Here is a 12,955-nt window from a genome sequence, read left to right as displayed (position 1 = left end):
TGGATCAAGTGAAAAAGGTATGGGAAAGGCAGAAGTGCTAAAGATCAGAGCAGAAACTAATGAAGGAAAAAGAGGCACTACATAGTGGTGTACGTACCACCTAAGACAAATGCATGGTCAGTACAGGAATATGAAGAAATGATAAGTGATACAGGAACATGTCTGGAAGAAATGTTGGGTGGCTGTGAACGAACTATAATGATGGGAGATTTTAATTGTAAAGAGGTGTGTTGGGAGGACTGGTCAATGGAAGGATCAGAGACAACATGGGGAAATACACTATTGACACTGGCAATGGAAAATGTGTTAACTCAGTGGGTCAAAGAAGATACTAGGTTTGGAGGAGAGGGAGCATCGTCAAGACTGGACTTGGTCTTTAGTACAGAGCCAATGGTCATTGAGGAGATGAGGGTGGAGTGCCCTTTAGCAAAGAGTGATCATGCAGTTTTGGAGTTCAAGGTGATAGACGAAGAGAAATCTAGAAGAAATGAAGAATATAAAGTGGGAAGATGGAATTATGCCAAGACAGATTTTGGAAACCTAAAGAAATTCTTTCAAGAGACAAATTGGATGAAATTCAAGAGTGCTAAGGAGCAAATGAAAAGTGGAAGGAATTTATAAAAATATACAAAGAAGGTGAGAAAAATTTGTACCAATAAGACAACATAGAGAAGTTGGAAAGCAGGACTGGTTTAACGATAGATGTGAAAAGGCTAGAACAAGAAAAGAGGATGCATGGAAGAGGTGGAGAAGGAAAAGACGGATTAAGCAGTGGGAAAGTTACAAAAGAGCAAGAAATGAATATGTGTTGATTAGAAGAGAAGAAAGAAAGAAACAAGAAAAGGATATAATTGATAAATGTAAAGACCAACCAAGGCTTTTTACAGACATGTGAACAACAACATCAAAAATAGAGAAAGTATTGAAAGTTTAGAAGTAAATGGAGTATGCAGTGAAGATCCCAGGAAATGGCAGAGGCTATGAATGGATGCTTTCGGAAGGTATTCACAAAGGAGACTGCTTTTGACAAACCACTGGTAATGGAACAGAAAGGGATTATGAAGGAGTTTCAAGTAACTGTGGAGGAGATCAAGAACATGATGGGGAGTTTAGAAGTGAGAAAAGCTGTGGGACCTGATGGGGTATCAGGATGGATTTTAAGAGAATGCAGGGAGCAATTGGCAGAAAAAGTTTGTGAAGTAATTGATGCCTCATTAAGGGAAGGTGTAGTGCCCCAAGACTGGAAAAGAGCTAACATTGTCCCAATCTATAAATCAGGTAACAAGAGAGACCCATTGAACTATAGACCAGTGTCACTTACAAGTGTGGTAGCTAAGATGTGTGAGAGGGTGGTGAAGAATAGATGGACAGACTTCTTGGAGAAAAATGACATACTTTGTGAGTGTCAATTTGGTTTTAGAAAAGGGCGTTCATGCACGACAAACCTGATATGTTACTATTCGAGGGTGATAGATGTAATACAGGAAAGAGATGGTTGGGCTGATGGAATATATCTGGATTTAAAAAGGCCTTTGATAAGGTACCACACCAGAGACTGATCTGGAAACTTGAAATGGTAGGAGGAGTGCATGGCAGTTTACTAAAATGGATGGAAGACTTTTGGTAGGAAGAGAAATGAGAACAATAATTAAGGACAGACCATCAGAATGGGGATTGGTGGAGAGTGGAGTTCCACAGGGATCAGTGTTGGCACCAGTAATGTTCGCGGTCTACATAAATGACATGGTGGATGGGGTGTCCAGTTATGTGAGCCTATTTGCAGACGATGCAAAATTGTTAAGAAAAGTGAGATGTGACAAAGATTGCGAACTACTCCAGGAAGACTTGGACAGAATATGGAAATGGAGCTGTACATGGCAAATGGAGTTCAACACGACAAAATGCAAGAAAATAGAGTTTGGCAAGAGTGAAAGAAGAATCAGGAGTATGTACAAGATAGGAAATGAAGACATAAAACCAGTCATGAAGAAAAAGACCTTGGGGTGACAATTACCAATGACCTATCGCCAGAGAGACATATAAACAAAATAATTGGAGAAGTATTGAACTTATTGAGGAACATAAGAGTGGCGTTCGTATATTTAGATGAAGAAATGATGAAGAAAATAATTACTGCAATGATAAGACCGAGGCTTGAATATGCAACAATACAGTGGGCTCGAACTTAAAGAAACACATAAGGAAACTAGAGAAAGTACAGAGGGCTGCAACAAAATGGTGCCTGACTTAAGAGATTTGACTTATGAAGACAGACTGAAAAGAATGCAACTTCCAACCCTGGAAAACAGAAGAGAAAGGGAGACCTGATAGCAATATACAGAGTGATGATTGGCATGGAAAAAATGGATAGGGAAGATCTGTGTATGTGGAATGGAAGAATGTCGAGAGGGCATAGGAAAAAACTAAAAATGGCCACTTATAGGAGAGATGTGAAAAAATATAGCTTCCCTCATAGAAGGGTGGAAGCATGGAATAGTTTAGACGTGGAAGTGGTCAACGCAAGGAATATTCATGATTTTAAGAAAAAGCTGGACATTAATAGATATGGAGACGGGACAACACGAGCATAGCTCTTTTCCCGTATGTTACAATTAGGTAAATACAATTAGGTAAATACACACACACACACACTGAAACTAAGTTTCTGGGTTTTTTTTATCTTATTTGCTTTATGATAATGAAAGATATTTTCTTAATATTTTGTTTTGTTTTCATCTCCAGGCTCATGTTGTGTTGATTACTGCTGATGACAATGCTACTGGAATACTGGTCAATGTTGATCCTCCTGATGATATTGAAAAATCAAATAGTGGACTCCCAAAACTCAGGTAAATCTTCAGTGTGTAATTCTTCCAGGTTTTACTTGTGTACAGAGGTAATTCTTCCATAATATTCATTACTTTCGGTTACTGTGTAAGACCTTACCTGTATCTTATTTCCATTATTAATGTTTTAGTAGCCTACATGGTAAGACTACTATCTGCTGCTTGTATGAGAAAACTGGTTGCATTGATACAGGTATCCATACTTTGTTAGTTTTCTAACTGGCACAACAAACCTTTATTCTTTGCAGGATGCTTTATAATGTAGAGGTGGACAAGATTGGCTCACAGGTGTTCTTGGATGGTGCTGTAGAGAATTATAAGTTTAACTTCACCAATATAAACTCAACTGAAGACTACATAGTCTCTGGCACAGAATATCAGGAAGTGGAACCAGACAGGTATAGTAGTTACTGATTTTTTTTTTTTTTTTTTTTTTGTGTGTGTGTGTGTGTGTGTGTGTGTGTGTGTGTGTGTGTGTGTGTGTGTGTGTGTGTGTGTGTAATAATAATAATAATAATAAACAGTTTATTTAGACATAAGCAGCTCAGGAGGTGAAAATATACATTTTACAGAGGGAAATATTCTAATATTGTATGTGTGTGTGTTTGTGTTGGTGTGCGGATGGGTAGTTTCTTAAGCATTTGATAATTTAAATGTTGTATATAAGCAAAGATTGGTATCTTACTGATTCCTCCTATTTTTTTTCAGTTATGACATATATTTAGCTGATGAACTATTGGGAAGAATTGATGTGAAGCTAGGCGGTGTTTATGACTTCCTAGTTCAAAGGAATCTCAGCATAAACAATGTGAGTTTTTTATTATATAATTTCATTTACAATAGAATGAAAGTATGTCAGATTGGTTGTTTGAAAACATTACTTCTTTACATGAATGCAAAGTCCTTTATAGCACAGTACTGTATTAATGGGACATGCTATTGTGCCAACAGGGAACATATCAAGACGTTGGATTGTTTGTAGTCACTCAACCCAACTCAGTGCACATGCTGTGGCTCATCCCACAGTATTTCATCATCACAGCATCAGAGATCATGTTCTCCATTACAGGCCTTGAATTTTCCTTCACACAGGTAATGTAATAACTGTTTTCTTTAACATTATCTCAGTATTGGTAAATTATTTTTTTTTATATAAGAGGAGAGGAATGAAACCTCACACACAGATTCAGGAGGTACTTTTGAATGTAAATGAATAATTATTGAAGATTATGAAAGAGAAATGTATCAGGAAAACAATAGAACCACATGGTGTGTTGTTATGGATCCTATGGGGAGTGTACAAGACAGCTAGCAAGGCTTATTCTTTTCATCCATTGTGTGCATGCACTACTATATAGGGAATAGGGTACATTCATAAATTTCTTTGTTTTATCAACTACTTTTGGTTTTTTATAGGCCCCAGCCTCCATGAAGTCTGTTCTGCAGGCAGCATGGCTACTCACAGTATCATTTGGTAACCTGATTGTCGTGATCATTGCTGAGGCAAAGTTTTTCAAGCGACAGGTACGTGCCAGTGCTATTGATTTCCTTTATAACTTTTTCTTGCAAACTTTTTTTCTTTTTTCTTTTTTTCTAGCTAACATTTCTATTTGCTAAAAATGCAATTGTATTTTTTACAGAGCATGGAGTTCTTCCTCTTTGCTGCACTCATGTTTGTTGATATGGTACTGTTTGCAGTCTTGGCCGTGAGGTATAAGTATGTTGATGAGATTAAAGCAGAGAATGATTCCACTAAAGAAATTCCTAAAGACACTGGAAAAGTTAATGAGGCATTCTCAAATGATGAAACAAAGTTCTGATGATTTTATATATGGTTATTGCAAAAGCTTTGTACATTTTTAATTAGTTTTAAGTTAATGTTGTTTTACATGACATCTATTGCCTTTTATGTAAATAATATGTCCATATAAAGAACAAAGATTTTTTTTAAGTATTATTGTACAGGAGAGTAATATATGGGATTTTATTCTCATTAGTAATATATATATTGCATTTTTCGCATTGTTCATGTTAATAGTGTGACTGATTTATACAAGCTAGATGAAGGAAGAAAATATTTTGATTTAATTTCTTTTTATCATAGAGGAAAATATGGAAAGAAATGAAGGGACATTTTTTATATATACATACAATGTGTACCTTTGCCTTGTTGAGCAGAATGTTAGAAACTATTCTGATCAATAGGTTTTACTTGAAGATAGATTATCCGAGCCAGCATTATTAGGTAAGCATGGATGTGTGCATGTCTTTTCTTACATGTTTATGCTTCATATTGACCTGACCTTTACATATTCATTTACATAGTTAACCAAATGTTTTAAGTGTCTTTACCTTGTTGTGGCATACAGTAAACAAGCTGTGCTCATTGTGTTTTGTCTCCATGGCTGCCATTCTCCAGGTTGGCTTAAGTCTGTGCCTCTGTAAGGAAAGCTATTTTTTGTCTTCAAAGTAACCCTTTTCCACTTTTTCATGGACTGTTGTATCATCCAAATCCCATACAAATAGATCTTTTTCTACTTTCATCAAAATCGTATACACTTCTTGTCTACCTTATCTTCTTTCCTCTTATACTGGAAATATCATTCTAATATTTCCTCCACATAAATATATCTCAGGCTTTTGAGAGTCTTCCTAGTTAGTGCTGTTTATATTGCATCAGTCTTCTCCCGTCTGTCTTCTTTGTGCAGTAACTATATCTTGCACACTTTTATCGTGGGAAAATTGTGTCCTTGAAATTAGATATATTCTTTTATTATCTGTCATTATGATAATTGTCATTATGATAATTGAGTACTTTTCTATTAATAGGTGATATGTTTCTTCAATTATCTGTTTATTTTATCTCTATAACGACAAGTTTTCCATGATAGTTGCTGCCTGGCTTTTTCTTTCTTAGTTTAATTCATGAGTTTGATTCTCATTCAATATTCTCTCCATTTGTCTCATTGCTCTTTTTTTTTTTTTTCTCTCTTCCTGTCTTTCTTGTCATTAAACCCCATTTATCATCTTTGATAGTGTGTGTGTGTGTGTGTGTGTGTGTGTGTGTGTGTGTGTGTGTGTGTGTGTGTGTGTGTGCGCGCGCGCATACAAATATTTAATAGATAAAGACTTCAATCACAAGGTTTTTATGTGCTAACATATGCAAATGTTTTACTGTGATGACAAAAATTATGTAAATAAGTATAAAATAAAATTATTTTTGAAATGTTTGTTTCAAGGGAATAACTTCAAAAAGGAATCTTGAAAAGATATAGGAAGGAAGGTATTGTGCAATATTTAATCAAATATCCAAACACAAGATTTTTCTTCATGATTTACTCATAATTTTCTCCACATTTCCCGATATTTCTATAGTCTCTCCTCTAGGTGAAATATTTCCCTATGCTTGATGTTACTATTCAGCAAACAATGCTGGGCAGTGTCCAGTTGTGAGAGAGAGAGAGAGAGAGAGAGAGAGAGTACGATCACGATGACAAGGAAGCTGTGGTATGTTGTATAAGGATAAACAAGTTGTGAATCCCGACCTATGTCAAGGTCTGTCTAGGCACGCCTAAATGTGTAATGTCCTCGGCAAGGCCACCAGCCAGCCCTATAGCAGCTGCCGCGCCACACAATTGCCGTGCGAGCATGAGCCTCATTGCGCCAGTAAAATCTATGACAATACAATACATACAGTGGACATTCCATATTCAGATAAAATAAAAATGTTAGCAGAGATCTGCTATGCAAAGCCACACACCGTGAACATCCATTTGTGGCCTTCCACACCCGTGTTGCCTGTGTTACCGGCTGGTGCACACCGCCCTTCCGCTCCCAGCCGGCACTCCACCCCTTCATTGACAGGAGGACACTGCACGAGAAGTACGTTGTTACCTCAGAGGTGTATCGCGGTAAAATGAGTCGACTTTCCTGAATGAATACTTAAAGAAATAATCTCATGAAGTTATGACTATCAGTAACCTTTATCATTATCATTAGCTCAAGAATAAAAGAAAAAGAAAAAGAGAGGGGGAGGTCTGTCTGTATTGTTTTTGTTCCTAATCTGGCAGTTCTTGTGACAGACTGCATGTTCTCTCGCGTCAAATTAATGGCGTAACGTTGTTGTACTGGCCATTACAAATATTTATCTGTTTCGTGTGGTGGTGTGCGTGACTCTTGGCAAAGTCACTTGTGTGTGCTGCGAGCGGGTATACAAGGCTGATGGAGATGGAGGCCAGCACGGGATGAGAAGGGCACAGGCACAGGGACACGTGTTCCCATGAGACAATGGTATGCTTCTTATTCTTATACTTGATAGTGTGCATCCCAAATATTCATCTAACAGTACCTTTACTGATAAAGTGAATGAATCAATAGGTAGTACTTTTCTTAATTTTATTTACTTCATACATATATTTACCGACGAAAAAAAAAATCTGATGAATGCAATTTATCTTAAGTAAAAATTCAAGAGTAAATAAATTGAATATGGAATATAAACAAATAAGTATACTAATGAGAGAGAGAGAGAGAGAGAGAGAGAGAGAGATGAATATTATGATTTCAAGTAATCAGGCTTTTAATGTACTCATGGCACGGTGCTTAAAGTTTCCCGAGCGCCATTTTGCACCATTCACACACACACACACACACACACACACTGCTATCACAGCTCGCCGGACTCGCCACCTTGCCGCTCATCCGCGAGTTCAGTTTACCTTCACTCACCGCGGGCCACTCGCTCAGTCAGTGTGTTACCCTGTAGGACGTTGGGCGGTGAAGCTCCTCCGCTCCTACCACTGGTGAAGCGCAGCGCCGACACTCGCTCCCTGCGCTTACAAAAAACATTCGCCTTGCCAAACTGCCTTACTCTGGTTCATAATGGAGGCGTAATTTAATCATGAGTTCTCATATGCTATCATATAATAATGGTTGCATATAGAATGAAAAATGTACTGACTCGAATGTACTGATAAGCCGTGTGAAGTTTGTGTTTGCTGCCAAAATGCACCCGTGTGGCAAGAATATGAACATGTGATAAACACTTTAATGGACGGTCACTGTCATCGGCTTTAGATAACAGATCATCTAAAAGCCGAAAATTTTCGCAAATCTCTCAAATATAAAGCGTCAACAAATAGCCGAATAGTGGCAAGAACCGTCAGCCGTTGCTTGAATACGTCAATCGTTATAGAGACGTTTGTGTAAAATAAATTTTTAGCCAAGCATAGCAAAACGACACAGAGCAGACCCAGACCTACTAACCTCGCCAACTCTGTAAGTATGTTAACAAGTTCTGCTAACACCTAGGACCTGTAAGTTACACACACACACACACACACACACACACACACACACACACACACACACACACACACACACACACACACTTAAAGAAAAAAAAGTTGTATGTATATGCGTAGATTCTGTCTTTATCGTGCCTATTGAGACATGTGGCAGCCGGTCGGGGGGCATACAAACTAGAGAAGCGGGGTGTCCACATCAACGCATGCACATGAATGCTAACGAAAGTTTATCTTGTGTTTATTTAAAAGCATTGCATGTGTACCTACATAGAATAATAACTTCGATATTCAATAGTAAAACATTCGATTAAAATAGTGATTTTTTTTTTTTTTTTTTTTTTTTTTTTTTTACTAGTAGCCTACTCGTAGATTTATGCGCGTTGTCTTGTTCCCTACTTAGTTTCTGTGTCTACTTGTCTTTTTATATTCGCATTGCTGTCTTCCTGTAGGCCACTCATTTTTTTTCTGTGTCCTCTACCACCAGCACCATAAATACACACTAGGTTCGGATCAGCATATACAACCTACGCAGCATACTTAGACATTTTGTACAGTCCCTACGCATCCATATGAGAGGACGTCAACACCACTTGATCAATAAAACAACACTGGACACTAATATGTAACCAAGAGTACTCCATGTTTTACTAGGATGGCCTTGACAGGTGAATCTTGGCTGATCCTTTGCTTTCACGACTGCAATCATGACAACATTATGTTCTACCTTTAACCTCACCTGTATGCCTGTGTCCATTTTTTATCCTATCTCTGCTTCCTATTGTTAGTCTTCTCATTTTCTTCCGCATTGCAGCTGTACTTATTAATGCGCTCCTCACCTTGAATACCAAACTCGAGCATTGCCATCGCTAGCCAAATAAGCCAATATCTATAGGCTGGTATCTCCTTGACGTTTAGATGTAGAGGAAACATGTGAGACTCCTTGTATTAATCTTGCGTATTCCTCCAATTAATTCGCGTGTTTCAGAAATCTTGCTCAGCGACTTTAAGTTACCATGTGTCTAGTTTGAGTCTGAAGGAGAGAGAAAAAAAGTGACATTTTTCTTTTTATTATTACTTTTATATAAGACTACACTCGTCTCCCCCACAAAACGTCTTCTCTCATAAATACCACCTGCAGTAACTCCTCTCACCTTGCTCGAGTCAGAGGGTGAAAGGAACGTACGTACGGCATCTCTTCTTCCAGTACTACTTCCATAAACACCCACACGTGTCTCTCCCTGGCACCTTTACCCAGAAACTTCATCAGTAGAACCTCTCAGACCTGTTGGCATGTTAACTCCTCAACTGCGCACCATAAACCGAACCCTCTCCAATAATCACAAAAAAAAGGTTGGAAGAGGAAAAAAAGAGTGGGTTACACAACGAAGAACTTGACGAAACCACTCCTTGCATAACTGGGCCAGTCGGTTATGTATTGCTTCCTTTCTACTATCATTGGATGTTCATTCGTGTAGACTGCAGGTGATGATGGTAGGGTGAATGTGTGTTTGTATACCTGCGATGTGTGTGTGTGTGTGTGTGTGTGTGTGTGTGTGTGTGTGTATGTCCTTGGTGTACCCTCTGTGACTTCCATGAAAACAAATATCGTTGAGAGTAGTAAATATTTCTATACTCACCAGTCAGTCAGTACAATGCCTCGTTAAGCAGAGAATAAAGACTCGTGGAACCGATGACAAGTGCGGGAAGAATATAATAGTTGTTATCATCTCATCTGTCTCTTGTGTACCCGGGTCTTCGCTTCCTGTCCGTCGGAGCGAGTTGCAAAAGAAACACTCCTGTTATTTCACTCGTCACTGACTTCGTTTGTGTTCCCAGCAGTTTATCCCACGGCTAATTTCCATTGTTCAGCTTGTCTTGGGATAGATAAGTAGCGTTCTCTCTCTCTCTCTCTCTCTCTCTCTCTCTCTCTCTCTCTCTCTCTCTCTCTCTCTGATCATGATAACATTCTATACATGACTGCAGCTTAACACAAACACTTTAAAAGTGTGCATACGACCTCTTGTCCCGCGCATGGCTACTCTTCCGGATTAACGCCATACACACATTGCGAGCATCGAGTGTAGTAGAAAGGCAGGAAGGATCAATTGGCGAATCGGGCTATGACAATTGCGGAAGATGAATGGGAATGGGAGAGGTTAGGGCCCGTACACGCATGGAGGCTGTAAGGAGGGTGAAGTGAGGGTCCCAGTTGCGAGATTCACCTAACGCTGTGGACGAGTGCTTGAGAGTGGCGGTAAAAAATATATGAAGTGGTGCTGGGAGGAAAGTATCTGAAGGCGGAATGCACATCGAGGTAGAGTATCTTTGAAATTCCGTTCGGTCTTATTGAACTGTTTGTTGTGTTTCTCCTGCCACAAACATCCACAAGAAAAATTCAGGCTGGTTACAATGACAGGAAGTGCATATTTAGTGTTTGTACAAAAAGTAGGACCCTTTTTGCTTACAATATCCTGTGAGTTTTTCGCAGGGAGGTGTGCGCTTTGCCTACACGCCATGGTGGGGACAGAAGGGTGAGTGACTGTGTGTTGGAAGGGGATGGAATACGTAGTGAGAGTTGAGTGCTAATAAACTCCGAGCAGGGGTCAGCAGGGGCGTGAGGAGCGAGGCATAGCATGAGAGGAATAGCAGTGGCGCCGGCCGTTGTGGTGACCGGTAGGCGATTTCATTGTGATTATTGGAGAGAGGCATATGACAGGCGGAGCTCTGACCACGCAGTAAATCCTTAGTCGAGACCATTATCTTGAGGGAATTATCCACCCAGAATCACATTGGCCATCAGAAATAAAAATACATTAGTAGGTAATATGGTAAACAATTTAAGAGTTACTGTGCAGCCATGGATGTCGTCAAATAGTTAACTGACACCCCTTGCATTCATACATCCCGCATTACTAGCCGTACTAAGCCTGTCAAGACTTTGGCTTCCTTATAAAACCATATGACGCTAGCATTACAAAATCAGGCAGACTAATCGCAAAAGGTAGCAACATTGACATCATCGACACATTCTAACAAGTGTGGCTCAGGTGTGTCCCTTCGACCAACACTTGCGAGAAGTTTACACCTGTTCCCTGACTGAGACGAAACTGGTATCCAAGCGCTTACTGCGTCTCATCAGTTTTCTCCCTAGCTGAAACTCCATAAACTTCGGGTGAATATATATATATATATATATATATATATATATATATATATATATATATATATATATATATATATATATATATATATATATATATATAGGAATGTGAGATTTCAGATCATATTCTAACTGACAATTCATCTCGGCAAGTCCCAGTATGCTGCTGTGAAAGTTTTTGAGACTTTGGAGGTTAATTTCATGTGTCACTAATATCTAAACAAGAGTTCCGAATTAACAGTGGGAAAAGCCCTCATGAATCTGACTTATCATCATTGTGGACTGAAAACAACCCTTAAGAGAGCCCCAAGCGATTACTGCGCAATTTTGCATCGAGCAGGGTACTTAGATGATTCAACCTCTTAACTGTTAATAACTATGAGTACTAGGATATTCTAACTGCATTTGAGTAACTCTATGTTATTTCATGCAGCAATGATAAATATACAGGCACCGAAAATTATTCACTCACGCTGTCAGAGAGCCTTTTCAAAACCATATTCTCAACTTTGACTGCAACAATTTGATAAAACTTGAGGAAATGCCATATTAGTCAAACCGTTCAGAGCTTTCCATCTCATCTTTTTTCAATGAATTATATTAAGGTGCCATTAATCTAAATTACTGCTATTTGTCACTCGGTGCGTGAAATCTCAAGTGTTGATTTTCTCATCCCCTACACTTACATATACGGCGCAAACGAAGTATGGATCATCTTTACTCTCCTGGACCTTACCTGATGCTCCTCGGACTGACTGGATAATATTAGCAGCGAGATGAGCTGCCTGGAACACGAAAGAAATCAGTGACGAGTGGGACGAAGGTATTTCTTTGCATCTCTCTCTAATAAGCACGAAGCAGAGTCAGGAATGCGACGGAGAGATAACGATAAGAATTACTGCATATAATTTTCACACCACAGATGTCCTTCTCTCAAGACCAGAACCAGTCTCGAAACACACACACACACACACACACACACACACACACACACACACACACTGCTCACGTGATGACAGCAGACGCGTTCGATGTTTTATTGATGGCTTGTTTAGGCGCTACATGTTTTATTGATTATCTATTTTGAGACACTATGCTCATTAGCCTTTTCCTTTTTTTCTTTTCATTTTTTTTTTATGTTTGTTCCTTTCTTTGCTACAGTTTTGACTAAATTCATCATTCATTTCAACGCAAGTTATGTTTAATGTAATGTTCATTCCATATACAATGCCGGTGTAGCTCATCTTTCACTTCAGCACAGTCCATGGATAATTTCATAGTTTTTTCCTTGAGACGGATAACAAGCAATGCCTTTCTTTGATTCATGCTTTGGTAAATAAGAAAAAAAAATCGGATAATTTCCAAAAGTGACATCAAGGCAAGACTTTTTTTGAGGGGAGGGGGAGGGGGCGGTTTGGTGTGTGTGTGTGTGTGTGTGTGTGTGTGTGTGTGTGTGTGTGTGTGTGTGTGTGTGTGTGTGTGTGTGTGTGTGTGTGTGTGTGTGTGTGTGTGTGTGTGTGTGTGTGTGTGTGTGTTTCGAGACTGGTTCTGGCCTTGAGAGAAGTTTGACTTTTTTAGATATTCTGTCTAGTCGCCTTTATTGTTTTGTTAACTCATCATCAGTAACTACAGAGCATCAGCTG

At 38.9% G+C, this 12,955-nt stretch overlaps 2 protein-coding genes across 6 annotated transcripts in view; both read left to right on the top strand.

Moving 5' to 3' along the window:
• LOC123504113 (solute carrier family 15 member 1-like) overlaps window positions 1–6,072 on the top strand; it is a 39,925-nt gene extending 33,853 nt beyond the window's left edge. For all 4 annotated transcript variants that reach the window (XM_045254434.1, XM_045254431.1, XM_045254433.1 and 1 more), the window contains exons 14-19: window positions 2,743–2,849; window positions 3,095–3,244; window positions 3,555–3,654; window positions 3,798–3,938; window positions 4,263–4,370; window positions 4,487–6,072. In XM_045254434.1, the coding sequence (XP_045110369.1) occupies window positions 2,743–2,849; window positions 3,095–3,244; window positions 3,555–3,654; window positions 3,798–3,938; window positions 4,263–4,370; window positions 4,487–4,666 (786 nt within the window). In that variant the 3' untranslated portion in view covers window positions 4,667–6,072. The remainder of the gene's footprint in view (window positions 1–2,742; window positions 2,850–3,094; window positions 3,245–3,554; window positions 3,655–3,797; window positions 3,939–4,262; window positions 4,371–4,486) is intronic.
• Window positions 6,073–7,512: 1,440 nt separating this feature from the next.
• Window positions 7,513–12,955, top strand: part of LOC123504114 (major facilitator superfamily domain-containing protein 6-like) — a 26,496-nt gene continuing 21,053 nt past the window's right edge. Inside the window, exons 1-2 of one of the 2 annotated variants that reach the window (XM_045254437.1) lie at window positions 7,513–8,123; window positions 12,018–12,135. The gene's annotated coding sequence lies outside the window, so the exon portion shown is untranslated. The remainder of the gene's footprint in view (window positions 8,124–12,017; window positions 12,136–12,955) is intronic. The other variant, XM_045254436.1, reaches the window with a different exon arrangement.

The sequence above is a fragment of the Portunus trituberculatus genome, chromosome 15 (assembly GCF_017591435.1).
Source record: "Portunus trituberculatus isolate SZX2019 chromosome 15, ASM1759143v1, whole genome shotgun sequence".
NCBI classification, from domain to species: Eukaryota; Metazoa; Arthropoda; class Malacostraca; order Decapoda; family Portunidae; genus Portunus; species Portunus trituberculatus.
This window is presented reverse-complemented; position numbering and strand designations above follow the sequence as displayed.